Genomic DNA, 22,988 nt, shown 5'->3' on the forward strand with positions numbered 1-22,988 from the left:
TATAGATCATGGCATGAGATGTTGCCTTACGCTTTTCTGGGGTATCGCACGACAGTTCGAACCTCCACCGGGGTAACTCCTTATCTATTGTTTAATGGGAATGAATCTGTGATACCTGCTGAGGTTGAAATACCTTCCCTAAGATTATTTTGGATGCCATACTAAGCAACGAAGAATAGGTTCGCGCTCGCTATGAACAACTCATATTGATTGATGAAAAGAGAATGGTTGTTGTATGTCATGGTCAGTTGTATCAGCATAGGATGGAACAAGAAAGTAAGAACTCGAACATTCAAAGTTGGGCAATTGATTCTCAAGTGCATATCTTCTCACCAAAAAGAGTACAAGGGCAAGTTCGCTCCAAATTGGCAAGGGTCATACAAGTTCGCAAGGTACTATCTAGAGGGGCTCTGATTTTATTTGAGATGGATGGTGAAGAGTGGACCAAACCAATCAATTCTGATGCAGTAAAAAGATATTATGTTTGAACGACGTTCGCCTTTGTAGTAATGTTGTTTTCTATTGCATAACTGCCTAGAATCCCTTTCCTTTTATCTACAAACTACGTTTGACCTGAATTCCCAAGAAAGGGATACGTAGGCGGCCAATGTCGGCTTCGGTCAACCCCTTAGAAAATTTTATCCTTTCCCTTTATGTATGAACTATGTGATGACCTAAATTCCCAATAAAAGGGAGACGTAGGCGGCCGATGTCGGCTTCGGTCAACCCATTAAATTTTTCTATATATCCTTAGCGTAGTCCTAAACTATGTTTGACCTGATTCCTATTTTAACGGGATACGTAGGTGCCCCAATGGCTCGGTCATATAACCCCGGAAAATGAAAACTGGGGCAGAATTTTTTAGAAGGAATCTCAAAAATTCACAAGAGAAGATTGACATCCAACTAGGAGAACGAAGACCAACAAAGACTTCGGATCCTCTCAAGTTGGCGTTATATCAAACAACTTAAAACAGGGGTAGAAATTTGGCGGAAGACCTCAAAATTTCCACTAAATTTTTGAAATAAATTTCAAATTTCCCAGCACTAGAGGTCAAAGTTGAGATTTGAGAATCACCACCTATGATTAATTCTAGGAAGACTGAACCTTTGTCTTTGATAAAACTTCTGGTAGAGAGCCTCGACAATGCTGAATCCCTAACAATCCTCCGTCAAACGTCGGACATTGCCAGAATCAAGAGAAAGATGGTCGTTGAGCTAGCATATGACAAGACTGACAGAAATTTTCTAAAGCTTTTACAGATACTTTCAAAACTATTTTCTAAAAATTAAGACTACTTGGGAAAATCTTTACAAAAACTTTTACTTAGTGATTGCCTAGGCGTCTATGGAAGCAAAGAGCCTGGGTGGGGGTACCAACATGATGGAGTACCCAAAAGATGGCGTGGAGCAAATGGAGAATCAAAGAAGGTCAACACGGAGTAGTTTCACTCAAAATAATCATTTTTCTGTGGATGCAGGGACCAATACACAAAAATGAAAGTCTCTTTCAAAAATCCCCGAGCAAATTAGGAGCCACACCAGAGCACTAATGCTCAAGAATGGTATTTTTGGGTAGCCCTAAAAATGGGTTTAATACCCATTTATTGAGGACCTTATGAATTGTCCATCTCATTTCTTGAGATCATGGAGGACAAACAAAAGTGTCTTGTCTTCTTTACAAATATTTGTATTTAGAATTGTTCTAAAAAATAGTCGCTAGCAAAAGCGACATTATGTCTACTAATCGTCTACCTTGAGTACAGGTACATGCAGAAAGTAAGACCCTGACAAATGAATTCAGGTGAAACTGTTTTTAATTTACCAAGAGGACCATTGCATATCATTGCCAAGAGGGCCATTGCATATCATTTCCAAGAGGGTCATTGCATATCATTGCCAAAAAGGCTATTGTATATCATTGCCAAGAGGGCCATTCATATCATCGCCGAAAGGGCCATTGCATATTATTGCCAAGAGGGCCATTTAATATTTGTTGACACACAAGACATTAACACTGGCTTCGAGGATATCATCATCATTTTAAATATCTATTGACATCTAGACACAAATGCTGGCGTCGAGGATATCTCATCATTTTATGAATCAACATCTAAATGCATCAAGAGCATGATTTGAAGGGACGCCTTTAATTCGCTATCTAAGGATGAATGATATATAAGATTTCCTAGAAATTGACAATCTGAGGGTCATCTATAAGTCATATTATTTGAAATAGAATAGTGTGCAAGATCACCTATGATTTGATAGCCTGTAGGTCATCTATAAGCCACAACAACATCCTAACCAGATAGTGTGCAAGATCGCCCAAAAATCAATAGTTTTGAGGTTATCCATAAGTCACAACTAAATCCTTACCGGAGAATATGCAAGATTATCAAATTGATACATCCAAGGGTTCTCTATAAGCCGCATCATATCCAATATCGATTATGTGCAGGATTAGCCAAGGACTAGCAATTTGAGTGATATCTATAAGTCATATTATATCCAAGGTTGGATGATGTGCGGGAATACCTAAAAACTAGCAATTGGAGGGATATCTATAATACATATCTTATCCAAGGTTAGATGATGTGCATGATTACCTAAAAGCTAGCAATTTAAAGGATATCTATAAGTCGCCTCATATCCAACATCAAATAATGCGCAAGATTATCCAAAGATTAATAATTTAAGAAAAATTTATAAATCGATCATCATCTATAACCGGAGAGGTTATCATTCCACATACAACAAGTGATATAGGTAATCAAAAGGGTTTTCACACTAGCACAAGATTACACGGTTGTAGGGACCGTTCTGCATAAAGTATCGCGGTGTCCAAAAGGGCCACCCCACTTTGAAGACATATTCAACCAACAAATGTCATAATTATAGAACAACCAAGAGGTTTGTTGTGTTTGTTATTGCCAGTTATTTCATTCCAAACAGGTACATGAAGAGATAACTCCACTTTTTAGGCCATAACTCATGTGGAGATAAGGTAAAAGACTACAACCTCTTTCGTGAATCATGTTTAGCACTAACACTCTTTTCTTGAAGCATTGTCAAGAAAATTCGAGAGGATGAAAATCTCAAATCAAAACCACAGGTGCGAACTACTTCAGGTAGGACTCAGCATAACGTGGAACTCTTTCTTAGCAGTAAAATGAGACATAGTCTAGAGAGGGACATCAAACTCTCTGGACGCGAGCTAAAGGATGATCACCACCACCATCAAACCACACCCCTATTAGAAGGCATGTGAGTACTTCCGGGATATTCTGGTTTCCGCTTCATCTTTGAGATATTTTTAAACTCATATCGAGGATAACCTTCTTTTTCTTTCAAAGTTGGGTTATAACATACTCAGAGTTTAGAAACTATGTCCTGGTAAGTTCTTATCTATGGGTGTGAAAGATGCCACATTCATGGTTAAGAGGTTGCAAGTCTCTTATCCTAAACTTAATCAACTTGTCACTCATCATAACCAAAGATCGTCTGAAATAAAAGACTATCTTTTCTACCAATCTAGTCGAACTACAAGCAGTCTGATTTCCTGAAATCTTGGGGATATTTAGGCTGGGATCTACGTAGAAAACTCGACTGCATTCCAACCTCCCCCAAATCCCTTTATTCCCCAGCTTATCGGTTTAACCAAAAACTCCAAAACTAAGATTAGCTGGTGAATTTTCTTGAAAATCGTCCTTAAAATCAAGCTCTATGACTACAAGTAGCACAAAACCACATGAAACCTGAGATATGTAGGAAACCTGATACCGAGGTTTGTCCATAACTCCATGAAACTCGTGCAAAAAAACGAACCTCTCTTAAATACGGATTTGTGGTCGGACAAAAATTAGGAACATCAACCTCCCTTTGCCCAGGGTTACTTGCATCTACCCTACCCAAAGGGAGGGGGCAGTTATTGACACCTAATTTTTGCCCTCCACGGCTAAATTTAATCCTGAGTTTCTTTGATTTTTAATAAAATTGAAATATTTATTTTATCCGAATAAGAGTTTTGAAAGTATATTTTTACGTGATTTTGTCACTTTAAGTAGCAATTATATATTATTGTGTTCAGTTATACGATATTATACAATTTGATTACTTAAATATTTATTTCATGGAATATCAAATTTAATTAAGGATTATTTTAAAAATAAATGTAATAATTAAAATCTTGATTTGAAAATGATCTACTTTAAAAATAGATTATTTGGAGAAATGTTTACTTGATTTTATCGAATCAAAGAAGCACGGGATTAAGCTAGTTGCTAAATTCATTTCAAATCTTGATTCAATATTGGTCAAATTATTAAATTAGATTTAATTAAAGTTGACTTGGCAACAATGGTGACACAATTGGCCGATCAATCCTCAATTAGGTCAAAATTTAAACACAATTGGCCAAATCCTATCAATAGGCTATTAAATAAATAGCCCAAACCTATTTGACCCAACACACTCAATTAACCACAACTTTAATCAGCCCAAAATAAACATAACAGTAACCCATTTCTTTTTCTGTAAATGTCAGCATCCCAAAGGCCCATCACAACAATCAGTCGACCTAGTTACTGACCTGGGCCCATTGATTTATTCAATTTCAATGGCCCAACTCCAATTGAAACTCATCAACTACTTTTCAGTAACCAAACACCAATAGCCCACTACAACTTTGCCTGAGCCAGGACCAATTCTTCTTCTCCAAATAACATCAGCATCAATAACATTTAACAACAACATCGTGTAAAGCTTCAGCAACCGTCACTCGACCCAAACCCGTTCCATACCTAAAATCGATCTCAAACCACCCTTTTTCCCCTCTTTTATGCGTCACATAGATCTCACATGAGTTTGGATGAAGAGAGGCCTCGAATCTTCTAAAAATGAGGCTAGGTGGCGTCTTCAATGGTTCAATCCCGCGATTCACGAATGAGATTGTACGATTTCATATATATTAGGACATTTTTCATTGGTTCTTGAAGGGAATTGATTTTTCCCAAACCCTATTGGTCCACCCATCACAAATTTCTCAGAGAAAATCTAAAATGGGTACGATTGAGGACGAGAAATGGGGCTATGGGAGGAGATTTTTAAATTTCAAATCCTAGGGATCCCTTATTTTGAATCCTAAAAATACCCCAATTATGTTTCTATATAAGAACCGGTTGGGTCATAGTTTTAGGGATTGGAAAAATCCTGGGGTTCTTTAGGGGTTGGAAATTCTTGAATTCAAAAATTTAGGTTTGGAAAATCCAAACTGAGAGGTTCAAAATTTGGAGTCTCAAAAGAGTGAAAAAATTTTCTTGTTTCTACTGGAGGAGAAAAAATTCTTGAAAAGGCAGAAACACGGGTAGAAAATTTTTGGGGTTCAAAAATTCAGTTCGTCATATAAATTAGGGGTTCGAGTTGACTGCGAATATATTTTTTCGGTGGTTGCGAGTCCGACACTAGTTCGAAGTCCCATTTGTTGCTCCAAAATAGGTAAATATCCCTCTCCTTATTTAATTTTATCGGCATATTTCTTCTTCATCCCTTTTCTTTGTAGTAAATGATTGTTCGTTTGAACGATGAAAGTGAGGTCGGTTTGGATAGTTGGTTGTAGAGGTGGTTGTATGATTACAATTATAGTGATGCTGTGTTTGTTCATTGTAGAGGCCTCGGAGGCCACAGGTCTGTTTGTTACCATGTTCTTGTTGCGCTGAACTTCTTATGCTATCTGTAATCTGTTGTAATTTGGGAAAGGATTCTTCCTGTGTTTAAGTTACTCTTTCTTTCTACTGTTAGTACCACTAACCTATAGGCATTCTGAAGATGGTTCAATTGAGTTCAAAACCTTTCTATTACTTGTGTTTAAAAAAAGATTATTGTGCCTCAATAAGTTTTGCACAAAGCCTACTTGGGATTCATCCTTTATTTAAAAAATGAAAATAATGTTCTTGGTTTGTTCTGTTTATATGAGACCTGAGTTATTTGGTTATGTATTTTCAAATTACTGAGTGATGGTTTTGAAATCCAAAAGACGAAGTCTTTTATCATGATCGAGTGATACTTCTGGCTCTCTCTTCATTTGTTGATCTAATTTTGAATTGGTATTTTGGATCTCGGATGTGAATATCACGTTATATGTGTGTAAGCTGAAATCTGATTTTATTTTTCTTTCATGAGGTTGAATGTTTTCCTTTGTGTGTTCTCTGCTCAGAATATAAGTCATTAATAAATTTAAGCTCAAGGTATTGGCTTTAAGGTCACAAACCTGTGCATTTATGTCTTTAATTTCCAAATGGGCATTATTGGAAAAGGGATATTAAATAGTGCCTTAACATTCTTGTGCGGGATATCAACTAAAAAATGAAATCTTGGACTATTATATTTTGTCAATTATGCGTCACCCAATCCGTGTTTCCAAAGCTTCGGAATACCTGGGATTCCTATTTTTCTAAGTGAATTGTGTCTATCTCTTATGTTTCTTCGAGTTTGTGCTTAAAGAATGGATCCATGGGCTATTCAAAGGTACGAAAAGAGAGTTATATGTGTGCCCTTTTTGAGATTCGAGTGTCGTTATTCTTCTTGTTTGCTTAAGTCTGTACAAGGGTTTCTTTATGCCCCTCTTTAATCATTTTAATAAACTTGATGTGTAGATTTGTATACTTTAAGCAACCTTTACTATAGCGTAACAAAATTGATAGATGGTCCACCGGGTAACATTGGTTAGAGTCATGATTATGCATGATTATTAGCCATGTAACTATTGTTGTCCGTTATTTGATAATCCTTACTTTTATATACGTGACATTGGTCTTACCATGGAATTTATTGATTGCATATCTATTTTCTATTCTTTATATATCAGTAGGTTCTAATCCTTATCATTTTCTTGACATGTATCGACGATTTCGAGTCCAAGAGGAACTCAATTTGTTCTTGCATTTGTTTCATGGGCCATTGAGGCCCATCATCGCCTTGAGTCAGCCTCAATAAATTGAATTCCAAGTTGATCTTATGGCGTATGAATATAAGAAGACAAAAGAAGAGGATGGGTCAAAACCCATTGGCGAAAGATCGTTAAATTTCGCATTGTTGTGTTTACTTGTTCCTTTATTTATTTGTCTATTTATTCATTCAAGCGGGCCTCGAAGCCGAAGTTGTAAATTTAATACAGGTGGAGCGAGACTCAAAAACTAGATTAGGACAAGTGAAAATGGGTAAAAAATCCAACAAGATTAGGACAGGGTCGACGGTTTTGGCTTAAAAGCCTAAATCACTATTTCTCCCCTTTCCTCTTTCCCTTTTGCTTACTTGTCTTATGTGCTTTTTGGACCTAGTTAAATCCTTAGTCAAGTCACTAAAAAACTGGTTTTGCGTAAACATGAAAATATTCTTAAAATTGCTTTCTTTCCAAATGTCAACTTTTTTCAAAGTTAATCAAAGACGATTTTCAAATAGTCTGGATAACCGCAAGTTAGCGGATATTTTAGGTGCCTAACACCTTCCTAAAATATTAATAGGAACCGCTTACTCAAAATCTTCAAAACTTGAATGATTTTTCTGTTTTGAATCGTTCAAAGTATTTTTATAAAAGTTTCTTAATTCCTTTTCAAAATTAAGTGGCGATTCTTCTATATAAGTCAAAATTTCTCTGCAAAACATTAGTTAGTTTCGGGCTTATTTATTTCATAATGTATACCATAGTGATGGAATAAGTTATCCTATATACATGATGAAATAATTAATTCTGAAATAGCTAATTTTGAGATAACTTATTTCCAGCCAAATAATCCATAATGATAAATATATTCGCCATACTTTTAGTGCAATCAACTGTTGCTCAGGATATAAGGGTTGCAACAAGTATAGTGTAATTTGTGAAGGAACGTTTGCTCCCCAAAATTTAAACATTTGCCTCCAGTATTATAATTCAGAAATTGCCTATTCAGAGTGTCCCCATTCCAAAGGAAAGACAATAATTTATTCCACTGGTTGTGTTAAGTTTGTGTTTCAATAAATTTTGAAACAAATACAATGGTTAAAGATTTTTAAGAGTTATGTTTCAATTAGTTTTTGAAACAAATGCATCACTTAAAGTTTTGAGTTACAAAGAACATGAATTTGACAAATTCATTATTCATTAAGTTTTACGTTTTAGGTTCTTGAAAGAAGATATTTTTATTTTAAAATATACATGAACCTATTAACGATTACTTAATTAAAACTCTTCACTTGCATGAAATTTCTGTCCTATAAAATAGTGTGTTTTTTTGTTTGAAAAGCATGCACTAAAAAAAATTACTTTCCTCTTGAAAAACATTTGAGAGACATTGATCAAAAGGTAAAATCACCAATTCAATAATAGAATCTTTCAAGGTAAACAAGACTACAAATTTCAAGCACAATGGTGTCAATTTTAAATCTGGTGAATGTTGTCATTGTCACAAAATTGGTCACTATGCACGTGATTGTAGAATTCTCAAAGCCGAAAAGAAGAAAGAAAAAGTAAATAAAAAAAAAGATGATCTTGTGGCAATGGTCACAGAAGCATTTATAGCGGAAGATCAAGTGGAATGGTGGATAGATACTGGCGCAACTCATCGCATATCAGGTAACCGAAATTCTTTCAAGACTTATGAATTAGTAGGGGACCGTAAAATTGTATATATAGGAATCTCCTCCTCTACTAAAGTTGTGGAAAAAGGAACTGTTGAACTGAAATTTAATTCTGCAAAGATAGTTACATTGATGGACGTATTGCATGTTCCTGTGATTCAAAAGAACTTGTTATCAGGTACGCTTCTTTTGAAGCATATTTTTAAAATAGTTTTTGAGGCAGATATGTTTGTTTTATCTAAAAATAGCACGTTTGTTGAAAAAGCTTATGTTGCAAATGGAATGTTTAAACTCAATATTGAAAATGAAAATATTTTTGCTTATCTTGTGCAGTCTCTGGAATTATGGCATGAACGTCTTGTGTTAGGAACTGTGGAGTTTTGATGATAGACATGTGAATGAAATATGTTACAAAAGATGGTCCATTCAAGCGAACGAAGCTGAGATGCAGACAAGTTCTAATAAGATAACTTTGCGTACAAATAGGAGTGGATAAACATTTACCACAAAAGAAGATGGTTGAGCAAGAAGTCCTGCAGACGAGTCCTATTCAAAAAGAAGAGAAAAAAGAAATTGTGCAGAAGTTAGGTAGATCAAGTAGTCCAGCAAGAAGAGAAAATAAAGCAAAAGAGTCCTATCAAATCTAAGAGAGTGAGAGGCGGCAGCAACAAAAAGATAAGTTACTTAATAGAGTCCACTGAAGATAGAAGTACAGATGAAAAAGGACTTTATCACAGGATGGCTTAAATACAATAAATATGATTCAAAGCCATTACTCACGCACTGAAAAGACAATCAACAATCAGCAAAATACTTTACTAATTTGAAGAAGAACCCGGTCCTTTACTTAGCAAGTCCTAGACTATTTGTAGTAGGTAGGTTCTTTGAGTTGTAATGAATCTTTGTTCTACTCTCAGTGATCTATAAACTGAGTTAGGAGTTGTTTCTTCAAGTTGGGCAACTCGAAGACTTGGGAACATTTATCTTAGGAAGATTTGTGTTTTTATAGTTATAGGAGTTAGAAGTTTTAATTCCTAGTTATAAAAAGTCTTGTAATTTTGTTGATTGTTGAGGCTCAAGAGATATAATGGAGTTGGGTTTAAATCTTGTAGAGGTATAGGTCGTGGTTTTTTTACACCTTTCTTGATCCGGATGTTTTCCACATAAAAATTATTGTGTTCAGCTTTTACTTCTGTGAACCATGTTTAGCTACTTGTTCCACAGATAGTTAACAAAGAGAGTAAAATATTAAACTGGTTGGGATGGCACTCTAACAAGTGTTATCAAAGTCGAGGCTGTCTTAAATAATGTTTGTACCTAAAAAAATCAATATGATAAATTCCACACCTCCTACTGGTCACTGTGAAGGTCAATCAACTAGTAAACCCCCACTCTTTGATGTCATCCATTTCATCTGGTGTAAAGAAAGGATGGAGGTGTTCATCCAAGGAGATTATTATGAATTATGGGATAGGATTACTGATGGTCCCACTATTCCTATGAAGATGGTTGATGGTGAACAAGTTAAGAAGGTAAGAAGTGAATTTACTCCTTATGACTTAGTGGCGTTAAAGAAAAATGCTAAGGCCAAAAACATCTTGGTTTGTGGATTAGGACCTACTGAATACAACAGGGTATCAACCTGCACAACTGCCAAACAAATTTAGGATGCACTGGTGAATGCTCATAAAGGTACCTCTCAAGTGAGAAAATTTAGAATTTCTCTTCTTTTCACGAAGTATGAGGCATTTAAGATGAAGGAAAATGAGACATTGCATGAGATAATGACAAGGATGAATACCTTAACAAATGAGTTAACTTCCTTAGGAAAGGTTATTTCTGAGGAAGAACAAGTTGAAAAGGTACTAAGGGTACTACCAAAATCAAAATAGAATGTTAAAGTGACTGCTATCAAACAGGCAAATAAGAATCTTGCAAGTATGAACCTGGATAAATTGATGGGGAACCTAAGAACATATGAAATGGAAGTTGATAGAATCAAAGAGAAAACTTCTTCTAAAAAAATTCTAGCATTAAAAGCTTCTAATAGTGATGAGGAATTTGAACTTGATAGGGAACAAGTTGCTTTCATAACTAAGAATTTTAGCAAATTTTTTAAGAAGAAGAAGAGAACATGTAATAAGAAACGTTTCAATGACAATCCCAATGGGTACTACAAGTATGACAAGACTAATCATCAGATCAGGGACTTTTTAGTTTGGGAAATTCAATGGAAGAAGGAAATGGCTGAAAAAGAGCTGAAAGAAAAGGCTAAAAGGAAGGAAGAACATGCAATGATAGCAGCTTGGGGATCTGATTCAGATGCAGACGAAATTGATGAAACTGCATTCATGGCTCTTGGAGACTCAGATTTAGAGGAAGAAAATGATGATTCTGAGGTAAGTACTCTTAAACTTAAAGAAAAACTACAATTGTTTTCAAAACCAAAACTTGTTTCATTGATGAGTGAACTAATTGATGATTTCTAAGAATTAAATTCTGATAGGGATAAACTGTTCAACAGTCTTGTAAGTTTAAAATTTGACCTCATTGATTTAAAAGCTTACACAGACATAGTTGACAAGGAAAACTGCATTCTCAAGAAACATGTAGCAGAACTTGAGTCCTCAAACTATGAACTTAAGTCAGAAGTCCTTAAATTAACTCTTACTAAAAATGGAAAAAAGGCCATGAGTGAGGAACAAGAAAAAGTTGAACTTGAGATATCTAAGCAAAAATAGGAATGCCATGACCTGATTGAAAAAATGAATAATCTGAGTCAAGAAGTCTCCAGATTGAAATTGGATCTAGAAAGGGCAAACAGGTGGACATATTCTTCAAGAATTGTTCATCAGTTAGGTGAAAGAAACCATACTGTAAAAGATGGCTTAGATTTCTATTAAAAGGTTGATAATCCTCAAGACTTGTGCTACATCTGTGGTAATCTTGGACATCCAACTACTGAATGTCCTGTGGCTACCAAAAGCAGATCTAGAATTCAGAATCTGGAAAATAACTTCTCTCACACAAAGAAAATGAGTACTAATACTGGTCAGAGTAACAGGTCATCTTACACGTTGCCTGCATGGACTAGAGGGAATTTAATTCATCCATTTACTAACAAAACAAGACCCAAGCTTGTCAGGGTTCCTAAATTTAACCTTTGATTTCTTTTACAGGAGAAGGTGAAAGGAAAAAAAAGGCACTGGTACTTAGACAGTGAATGCTCAAGACATATGACTGGTGATAAGAAAAAGTTCTTTTCTCTCTCCAAAATAGATAGAGAAAAAGTATTCTTTGGTGATGGAAAGAATGGAATCATTACTGGAGTTGGAAAGATTGGATCATCTCAGTAAAAAGCATTGGAAGATGTCTATCTTGTAGAAGGACTGAAGCATAACCTGTTTAGCATCTCACAATTATGTGACAAAGGACCTGAGTTAACCTATCTAAGTGCAATAGAAAATGATCCCCTCCTTTCACACAGGAGACTTAGACATGCAAGTCTTAAACAACTGAACATACTTTCCTCTAAAGACATAGTATTGGGACTACCCAAGACCAATTTTAAGAAAGAAAAGTTATGTAGTACATGTGTAAAGGGGAAGTTAGTAAGATCTGCTTTTAAGTCAAAGAACCATGTTAGCACTACCAAGTGTCTTGACCTGATTTATATCGACTTCTGTGGACCAATGATACTTCAAAGAAAAGGAGGAAAAAGGTATGTTTTTGTAATTATTGATGATTATTCCAGGTTTACCTGAACCTTGTTTCTAGCATCTAAAGAAGATGCCTTTGAAATTTTCATTAAGAAAGTTGAAAAGAAACTGGGCACCTCTTTAGTTTCCATAAGGTCAGACCATGGTACAAAATTTGAGAATGTAAAGTTCTTAAAATTTTGTTCATAAAATGGTATAGCTCACAACTTCTCAGCTCCTAGAATACCACAACAAAATGGAGTGGTGGAAAGGAAGAATAGAACCTTGGAAGATATGGCTAGAACAATGATGCTTGCTGCAAATATTGTTAAAAACCTTTGGGCTGAGGCAATAAGTACTGTAGCATACATCTTAAATAGATGCTTGATCAGACCTATGCTAGAAAAGACTCCCTATGAATTACTAAAAAGAAGAAAGCCAAACATTTTTCATTTTAGAACCTTTGATTATAAATGTTTCATACATAATAATAGAAAGGATAATCTGGGAAAATTTGATACTTAAAGTGATGAGGGAATCTTCTTAGGTTATTCACTTTATAGTAAAGCTTATAGGGGTTTAAACAACACAACTAATTGTATTGAAGAAAGCATGCATGTGATTTTTGATGAATTCTGTGTTAAGACTAACCTGCAGGAAGGAAGTGATACTGAGCAACAAGTTACACTACCCATTTCGCTTATTGGAGCTACCAATCATAAAGGCACCTCGATAGGGGGAACTGAGATGAAGGCTCAATGACAGGGGGAACTAAACCACCAACTACACCAGCTTAAAACATCAGCAGTATTCCCAGCAGCTCACAGGTTTGATCCCAAAAGGGTACAAATATCAAAGATCATATCCTATTGAAAATGTTCTCACTGATCTTACCTCTGGGATCACTACAAGGGCTGAATTAAGAAGTATATGTGCCTGCAAGGCATTCCTATCAGAGATTAAGCCAGAAAAGGTAACTTAATCACTACTTGATGTTTACTAGATTATAGCCATGCAGGAAGAATTAAATTAGTTAGATAAAAGCAAAGTATAGCACTTAGTTCCTCTCCTAAAAGATAGGTCAGTAATTTGGACTAAGTGGGGGTACAAAAATAAAATTGATGAGCATGAAATAGTTACAAGAAATAAGGCAAGATTGGTGGTCCAAGGATACAACTAAGAAGAAAGAATAGACTTTGATGAAACCTTTGCTCTTGTAGCCAGACTTGAAGCTATTAAACTGTTTGTTGCTTTTGCTACCTATATAGAGTTCATACTTTATCAGATGGATGTGAAGAGTGCATTCTTGAATGGCATTCTCAAAGAGAAGGTTTATGTCAAGCAACCTCTAGGATTCGAAAGCAAGGAATTTCCTGATCATATGTATAAACTGGATAAGGCCTTGTATGGGTTGAAACAAGCTCCAAGGGCTTAGTATGACAGATTGTCAAAGTTTTTATTGGAGCATGGACATACAAGAGGTATTGAAAATACTCTTTTCTTAAATACTAATGGAAAGGATATATTAGTTGTGTAGGTATATGTAGATGACATCATCTTTGGCTCAGCCAATATGAATATGACTTATGAGTTTGCCAGGCTCATGAGTTGTGAATTTGAGATGAGCATGATGGGGGGCTGAATTACTTCTTGGGTATGCAAATAAAACAATCATCATCTGGGACAATGATCTATTAACACAAGTATATAAAAGAGCTTCTCAAAAGATTCTCCATGGAAGAGCCAAAAGAGATCAGTACTCCTATTGCCACTGCCACAAAACTGGATTTAGATGAAATAGGTTCAGATGTAGAACAAAAGATGTATAGAGGTATGATAGGGTTATTATTGTACCTTACAGCAAGTAGGCCTGACATTGTGTTCAGTGTAAGGCTATGTGCCAAGTTTCAAGCAAAACTCAAAGAATCGCATTTAAAATCTGTGAAAAGAATCTTCAGATACTTGAAGAAAACCTATGATCTTAGCTTATGGTACCCCAAAGGTAGTAACTTTAATTTGGTAGGATACTCAGATGCTAATTATGTAGGATACCTAGTGGACAATAAAAGCACTACAAGAATGGCACACTTCTTTGGATCATGTTTGATTACCTGATCCACAAAGAAGCAAAATTCAGTAGCATTGTCTACTACTGAAGTTGAATATGTTGCTGCAGGTTCCTGTTTTTCTCAATTGCTATGGATTAAGCAACAACTCATGGACTTTGGTATAGATGTTGGTTGTGTTTCTATTTTTTGTGATAATACAAGTGCCATGAACATAGATAAAAATCCTGTTCAATATAAAAGAACCAAGCATATTGATATTAGACATCACTTTCTTAGAGATAATATTGAAAAAGGTCATATATCAATTATGTTTTGCTTTACTGAGGAACAAATTACTGACATTTTCACGAAGTCTTTCAGTAGAGAACACTTTGAAAAAAATAGGTTAGCCTTGGGGATGATTAAAATTGCATAAGTCTCCCTCAATACTTGATTAGAATAAGTTGTTCTCAAAAAGTGATTGTTGGTTAATTCAGTCTCACACATTAAGTTGTGTGTCCTAAGTCCAAGATTTTAGAGTATGTTGACTTATGTATGTGTTGATTTTTGCAGAGATCCTTGATTACAGAAGCAATTTTGTCTATCTTTTAATTCAGGTATGATTACTATTACTTATAAGTAGCTAAAAGAGAAACAAGTTGCTTACCTGGTTCCCTTCTGGTCCATTTAAACCGCCAAAAATTTAGAGAGTCCCTTCCCTTTCAAAAAGTTGCTACCTATTTTCCCATCAGTTCTGAACCTTTAATCATTACGCCTCTGCCAAATATAGTTCTTTACCTCTTCAACTTCTACTTGTTTCTCCCTTAAATACGTTTCTTAATTCCATTACCTCCTCACAATCAAGAAAAATCTCCTATTCTAAATAAGGATTCCTCTTCATCTTTCTCATCCATTGACTATGTTAAAAATCCCCTCACCACCATTATTCTTCATCCAGGCATTACTTTACCTTCTATCATTCCTCCACAAATCTCCCAGAAATTTACTGATTTTGCAACCTTCAGAAACTTCCCAAACCCTTTTAGCCAAATTCCCTTAGCTTCGTTATCCTTCTCGAAACACCTTCTTCCTCCTCCTATCCCACTCTAAATTGTTGAAGATGAAAATAATTCTAGTGATAGATATGAATTTCCCATCACAGACTTAAGCCCCAGAAGGTCCAGGTCCAAACTACCAAAAAAAACTCCTTCCATCACTGTTGAGGACATTACCCCTACAGACTCCTCTCCAAATGTCTCCATCTCCCGTACTTCTCATACGTAAGGAATAAAGCCATAAGAAAATGCATCCCTTGCTGAGGCTCTTCGCACTAGCAAAAACAAAATTTATGGCTACATCTGATCCCACCTCTTCTCGCGCTTCTTCCTCTGATCTTCTTCTTAGATTGGTCAAAAAGTCAAAGGCGGTCATGGTCAAAGTTCCAAAACCCTCGTTCACTAGGAAACCCTCTTCTAAACTAACTCAAAAATCCTTCTCATCTTCAAAATCTCCTTTTTTTGTCAAAGTTTCCATCTCCTCAAAAGTTTCCCCTCCAAAGTCTTTTACTAGTCCAAAGAAATAGGTTCGTAAACTTGTTCCCTCTGACTCTGACTTCCATCCGAATGCTACTGCAGAGTTAGATTTTGATTTTGAGTCTCCTGCTCCATCCTCTCATCAAGACACTCTTGAGGCTCATCATCTTTATTTTCAAAAGCAAAAATTAGCCAAAGGGAGAGTTATTAGCGGCTTTGGGGGTGTTGATATGCAGACTTTACTGGGAAAGTTGGAGTTTTAGGGATGGTCTTAGTTATTTCTTCAGGGTGATATTCAAAGGTCTTTTGCTAAGCCTGAAGTATATGAGTTCTATACAAATAGGGTGGGTATTGGTGAAGTGTTCTCTACTACTATTAGAAAGACTACATTGAATCTTTATATTGATGTCATTGTTAGGATCTTCCACATCCCAACTAGGGGGTGGAGTCACTATGTTAAAGGCACTTAGCCACCTCTGGACAATCTTGCCTCTGCTCTTAACATATGTAGAAATTTCTCTAGAAATCCTCACTTGCTCCATCATAGAAGGGTCCTTAAGAGGGAGATTTCCCCACTTTATCAGCTCTATTTTGATGTAGTACACAAGATGATTATCCCTAGGAAGGAGTGAAGGTATGTGGCTAGTTTTCTTGATCTTACACTCATGGAACTGTTGGACACTGAGGTGAGAATTGATTTACCTTGACTTATACTAAAGCACATGCAAAGGGTTCTCCTAAAGGATGTTAATGGACATGTCCTCCCTTATGAATTCTAGCTCACCCCTATTTTTGAGAGATTTGGAGTGTTTGTTCAAGTGTGGTCTTCACAGGCTACTAAGGATATCGTAGGTAGTATGGACCATATGATTCTACCTATTTCTATGAGGAGTGATGATAACCCAATAGCACGATAGCGAAATGCACTAGCTATAAAATAGGGTGAATTAGATATTTCTCAAGCTTCTTTAGAGGATGCACAGGCTGCTCATGAAGATGAGAAAAAGGTTCTTCAAGCTTAAATTTCTTTTGTCATTACCTTGTTGGAAAAAGAGCGGGCTGAAAATGTTGATGTCATTAGGAAGCTCACTTCCATTATCCCCTCCTCTCCATCCACTTAGCCTCTGTACTAATACCCTAAGCCTATCTCATTTTGTTCCCTTCCTGGTGTCTTGTTCTTTCTTAGATTGATTCTAGTAATTGTAGTCATATTTTGGTAATGAATGAAATAGACTTAGTTGCTTTAAAGTTATTCTGCCTCTATTTTTCTCATACTGCATTCATGATCTCTTATTTTAAATTTTGATTGTCTTACTGATAGGCTAAATGGACATGAATTATCAAACGTTTTCACTTGATGGGACAACTTTTTAATGATGTCAAAAGGGGAAAGAGTAGGCTATGCAATGGTTATAACTCAATTGGATAACCTGTTTCATTTCATTCTGTGTTTCTTTTATTCAAATCCCTTATTGAATATATCAGGTTCTTATGATATTGTGCTGCTATGCTTGTCATCATCAAAAAGGGTAAATTTATTAGTAACTGTAGAGTTTTGATGATAGACATGTGAATGAAACATGTTACAAAAGTTCGTCCATTCAAGTGAACGAAGCTGAGATACAGACAAGTTTCTAATAAGATAACTTTGCGTACAAATAGGAGTGGATAAACGTTTACCAAATAAGAAGATGGTTGAGTAAGAAGTCCTGCAAAAGAGTCCTATTCAAAAAGAAGAGAAATAAGAAATTGTGCAGAAGTTGGGTTGATCAAGGAGTCCAGCAAGAAGAGAAGATAAAGCAAAAGAGTCCTATTAAATCTAAGAGAGTGAGAGACGGCAACAAGAAGAAGATAAGTTACTTAATAGACTCCTACTGAAGATAGAACTGTAGATTAAAAAGAACTTTATCACAGGATGGCTTAAATACAAGAAACATGATTCAAATCCATTACTGACGCTCTAAAAAGACAATCAACAATCAGCAAAATACTTCACTAATTTGAAGAAGAACCCGTTCCTTTACTTAACAAGTTCTAGACTATTTATAGTAGGTAGGTCCTTTGATTTGTAATGAGTCATTGTTCTAGTCACAGTGATCTATAAACTGAGTTAGGAGTTGTGTCTTCAAGTTTCGGAACTCGAAGACTTGGGAACACTTATCTTAGAAAGATTTGTGTTTTTGTAGTTATAGGAGTTAGAAGTTTTAATTCCTAGTTATAAAAAGTCTTGTAATTTTGTTGATTGTTGAAGCTCAAGAGTTATAGTAGAGTTGGGTTTAAACCCTGTAGAGGTACAGGTCATGGTTTTTTACACCTATCTTGAGCCGGGTGTTTTCCACGTAAAAATTACTATGTTCAGCTTTTACTTCTGTGAACCATGTTTAGCTACTTGTTCCACAAATAGTTAACAAAGAGAGTAAATTATTAAAACTGGTAGGGCTCGCACTCTAACATCTTGGACATGTGAATTTTAGATCCATTCAACTTATGGTGAATAATGAATTAATCAAAGATTGTGGAAAGAATCATACTACTAAGTGTCTTACTTGTAGTAAATGCAAGATTACAAAGAAGCCTTTTAAGACAGTTGATAGGACTTTCACACTCTTGCAATTAATCCACACTGATATTTGTGAGATGGATTGTTTGTCTAGTTGTGGAAAGAGGTACTTTATCACTTTTATTGATGACTACTCAAGATATACTTATGTCTTTCCATTAAAAATAAAAGATGAAACATTTGAGACTTTCAAAACATATAAAGCAGAGGTTGAAAATAAATTGAGTTTGAAAATTAAATCAATTAGTTATGATAGAGGTGGAGAGTACTTAAAAATAAAATTTTATTGATTTTTGTGAAAAATAAGGTATTGAAAAATAATTGACCATGTCCTATACACCACAACAAAATGGTGTAGCAGAAAGGAAAAATAGAAATTTTATAGAAATAGTTAATTCTATGCTTTATGGATCTGGTTTTTCTGAAAATCTGTGGACTGAAGCCTTATTTTCAGCATGTCATATTTTGAATAGAATTACTCTCAGGAATCATGATACATCTCCATATGAACTTTGGAATAATCGAAAGCCAATATAAATTATTTTAAAGTATGAGGTTGCTTGGCTCATGTTCGATTACCGGATCAATATTTGATCAAGATTGGCTATAGAGGAGTAGATTGTGTGTTTATTGGTTATTCACAAACCAGTAAGGCTTATAGATTTTTAAATCTTGAGACCCCAAGTCCTCACACAATTATTGAAACTTTATATGCTAACTTTTTTCAGCATATATTTCCTAAGAAAAAAGATTCTTTTGAACAAGATCCAAGCCCTTCTATTTCTCCTCATAAAAGGAAAATAGTTGAGCCATTGGAAAAAAAGTCAACCAAGATGTAGTTCAAGATCAACCAAATCAAAAGACTTTGGACCTGATTTTCAAGCTTATTTGGTTGAAAAGGATCTTGAAAGTTATGCTGAAGCTATGTATTCACATGATGCTCCTTTTTGGGGTGAAGCCATTGATGATGAAATGCATTCTATACTGTCTAATAATACATAGATATTATCAGACATTCCTCCTAGATGTAAATCAATTGATTGTCGATGGATTTTTAGGAAGAAAATGAAATCCGATAGTACTTTAGATAAGTACAAAGCCTGCTTAATTTGTAGTAAAGGCTTTACTCAATTGAAAGATAATGATTATTTTGATACTTTTGCACCTGTAGCTCGGATGACCTCTATTCTTCTCTTGATTACTCTAGCAGCAATTCATGGCCTTGTGATTCATCAGATGGATGTGAAGACTGCATTCCTGAATAGAGATCTAGACGAAGAAGTTTACATGAAACAGCCAGAAGAATTTGTTATTCCTGGACAAGACCGTAACGTTTGTAAGCTTCTTAAATCTCTTTATGGATTGAAACAAGCTCTAAAGCAATGGCATGAGAAATTTAGAAAAGTTATGATTTCTAATGGCTACTTAATCAATGGTGGAGATAGCTGCATATTTAGTAAATTTCAAGAAAATTCTGGTGTTATAAGATGTCTTTATATAGATGACATGTTGATCTTTGGAACTGATATCGAAAGAGTCAAAGAAACAAAATATTTTCTTGCTTCTCATTTTGAAATTATAATGCCCCGAATCTGGTACCCAAAACGCTACACAGTGCTTATGACCCCAAAGGACCACAAGCTAACCCATGACTGATATATGTACCTGTATACTACATGATATAACATGATAATGTGGAAACATGTACTAAAAAGCCATAAGGTTCAAAATTGCATAACTGAAAAATCAACGTCTGAATAATGTGGTATCACAATACCAAAACAAAACTAAAAATACTTAAGTCTGAATTTGAAACACTATAGTCATCTGAAAGCCTCTAACTGTCTGAATAAGGAATAGATGGGATATAATTCTCTAACTAACTCTATCTACTAAAAACTGAAATACTGAAATAATAAAGTAATAATTATATCGTCCTCGAATGAAGAGGACTCACTGCAACTCTAAACACTGAAATCTGCAATGCTACTGCTACTCTAGAACTCGTGCCTCTAAACCTATGACGTAAAGTAAACATCATAGCGCAAATGCGTCAGTACGACTGAATGTACTGAGTATACGAGTGAGGTAGGCTAAATGCAAAGGGTTTATATGCATGAATAATGCTGACCGATATGAACATAAGAATACATATATGCATAAGTAACTGCCACAGACTTTATGGAGATACTGACTACTGATTCTGAATACTGACAACATGAGTTTACTGATACTGAGGTACTGAATGACTGAGTTTACTGATATTGATATGTAATTCACTAATAAGTGAGGAATTGATACTGTATTACTGAATACTGGGAGACTAATACTATATTACTGATATAGGAATGATTGTTTCTGACAGTTCTGATTATGACGAACTGGTCTGATTGACTGTATCTGACAGTCCTGAAACTGAGTACTGATAACATGAGTGATTGTATCTGACAATCCTGAATCTGATGGAACTATCTGAGTTGTGACTGTATCTGACAGTCCTGAAATCTAAAGAACTATCTTAGTCCTTTTACTGAGACTGAGTGACTGTATCTGACAGTCCTAAAATCTGTAACTAAAACTGTGGGAAGTAGTCATTTAACCGACATGCCCCAAATAAGCAATAAGGCTAAGTTGGGGTCCAATCTCTGCCCTGATTGGAAGGGTGTCAATACCGCCCCACTGGTAAGGACAAGCTGTGATGACCCTATACTGGCAGGTACTCAAAATGAGAACGGTGGAAACTCTAAGCTGACAGGTTAAGCCACCTCATCAACCCTAAACTGACATGTTAGATGTCTCAACTTACGCTGGCTACGTAGTTCTGAAACACAAGGATTACTTCTAAGAATCACACCCTAAACTGGCAGGTGAGTTCCCATCCTTAGGTTCGCTCGGTGCTAATTTCTACTCCCATCTGAATAGACATTGAACATGGATTACTAAACTGAACTGGACTGAGATCACTGCGTTTCGTTGACTGGCAGAATATTACTGAATTCTAATTAACTACTGAGTTCATGAGATTACTGAGATTTTCTGAGTCACATGACTGACTAAATTCTACTGAACATGGCTTGACTGCGAATATCGTGAAAACATGACACAAGCTCTAGGCACGCAACTATATTTTTCGGGTACAAATACCCGCAGGCTCGATGGAAGGAAACTGACAAGAAATAACTCCTTGAATTCATAACCAACATCAACATCAACATCATAACAATAGACTATCATTCACCATAACTCTTTTCTTTTGCGGAGTTAAATAATATAAATTTTAATTAATATTTTAAAATATATTTTAATCAAATTAATAAAAATGTAATTTATAATACTATTTATATAATTTTTAAATATTAAAATTATAATTTAAAATACTAAATTAATCTAAACTAATTAAAGAGGAAGTAACAATCAATCACCATACATCGTCGGCACGTTTTAGTTGTGTCAGCAACACTGGCCATTATTATCCTTCAACTTGATACAATATTCCGTAGGAAAGAGATTTTCTTTTTATTTTTTACTCCCTTTCTCTAAAAAGGAATGATTTATTTTAACTTAATACGAAATTTTAAAAAATAAAAAAATTCATAGATTTTATAATTTTAGATTAAAGATATGTTAAATATATCAAAATATTTTTTAATTTTTTAGTTTTAAATATGTCATATGAAAAATTAAAATTAAAAAATTATTAAAAAAAATTATTTTCTAAAAAATAAAATAAAATAAATAAATTATTCTTTTTTAAACGGAGAAAGTAGTTTGGATCACTCTCAATCCTCTTCATTTCGGATGGTACAGTTTAGGCTGCAAGTATTTCTGATTGGGCCATCAGTTTAATTCACATAATATCGATTGCAAAAGTAATTCTATCCACTAAAATTAGAGCGATATATGTGCAACTGGCTACCAATTTATCATGTGAAGAAAAAACTTATTGTTAGATGACAAATATTTCAAAAACAAGTACGGCGGGGTCAGTGCAGTTTGATTAATTGATAGAGAAAGAATATAACTACTAGGAAAAAAAAATGTAAAATTTACATAAATTCGAATAAGTTTATCCTCCCTAATTACTTCAAGTCTCTACTATTTACTAAATTATAAATAATTTTTTATTTTACGATTTGTGAATACATAATTTTAATTGCTGAGATACATGTACTTGTGAAACTATTTGATCGAGATATATAATTAAAACTATGATTCCAAAAATTTATGAGTTTGAGGATGTATCCGACTATTTTAAGAAAAAAAGGGTTTATGTAATTAATAAAAAGGATAGAAATTTTATCTAGTTTAGTAAAAATAAATTATTGTATTGTGTAATTTTTCCAAAAAGAAAAAAAAATAGGTAAAGAACCAAGCGTAAGTACCTAATTTCGGATTTCCAATCTTATATTAATGTGAAATAAAAGTTTTAGTTAGCCACATCTTTTATTTGTTTGCTATAAATAGGTGGTGACGGGTAGACTTCCTCACCCATAACAAAAACAAGCTAAGGTAAATAATCACCATCAATTCATAAT

At 34.8% G+C, this 22,988-nt stretch overlaps 1 protein-coding gene across 1 annotated transcript; it reads left to right on the plus strand.

Moving 5' to 3' along the window:
* The first annotated feature begins 10,120 nt into the window (after positions 1 to 10,120).
* Positions 10,121 to 13,748, plus strand: LOC124896863. Its single transcript, XM_047408718.1, has 6 exons — positions 10,121 to 10,147; positions 10,283 to 10,477; positions 10,535 to 11,014; positions 11,795 to 11,967; positions 13,226 to 13,286; positions 13,599 to 13,748. Exons 1-6 carry the CDS (start codon positions 10,121 to 10,123, stop codon positions 13,746 to 13,748), a joined length of 1,086 nt encoding a protein of 361 aa, XP_047264674.1.
* Positions 13,749 to 22,988: the final 9,240 nt, after the last annotated feature.

The sequence above is a fragment of the Capsicum annuum genome, chromosome 3 (assembly GCF_002878395.1).
Source record: "Capsicum annuum cultivar UCD-10X-F1 chromosome 3, UCD10Xv1.1, whole genome shotgun sequence".
Lineage (NCBI taxonomy): Eukaryota > Viridiplantae > Streptophyta > Magnoliopsida > Solanales > Solanaceae > Capsicum > Capsicum annuum.

Coding starts and splice junctions, on each gene's coding strand:
- LOC124896863 (XM_047408718.1), top strand. CDS start 10,121: ATGGTTGATGGTGAACAAGTTAAGAAG. Junction 10,148..10,282: donor ATGGTGAACAAGTTAAGAAG/GTAAGAAGTGAA, acceptor AAACAAATTTAG/GATGCACTGGTGAATGCTCA. Junction 11,968..13,225: donor GGAAAGATTGGATCATCTCA/GTAAAAAGCATT, acceptor GATCACTACAAG/GGCTGAATTAAGAAGTATAT.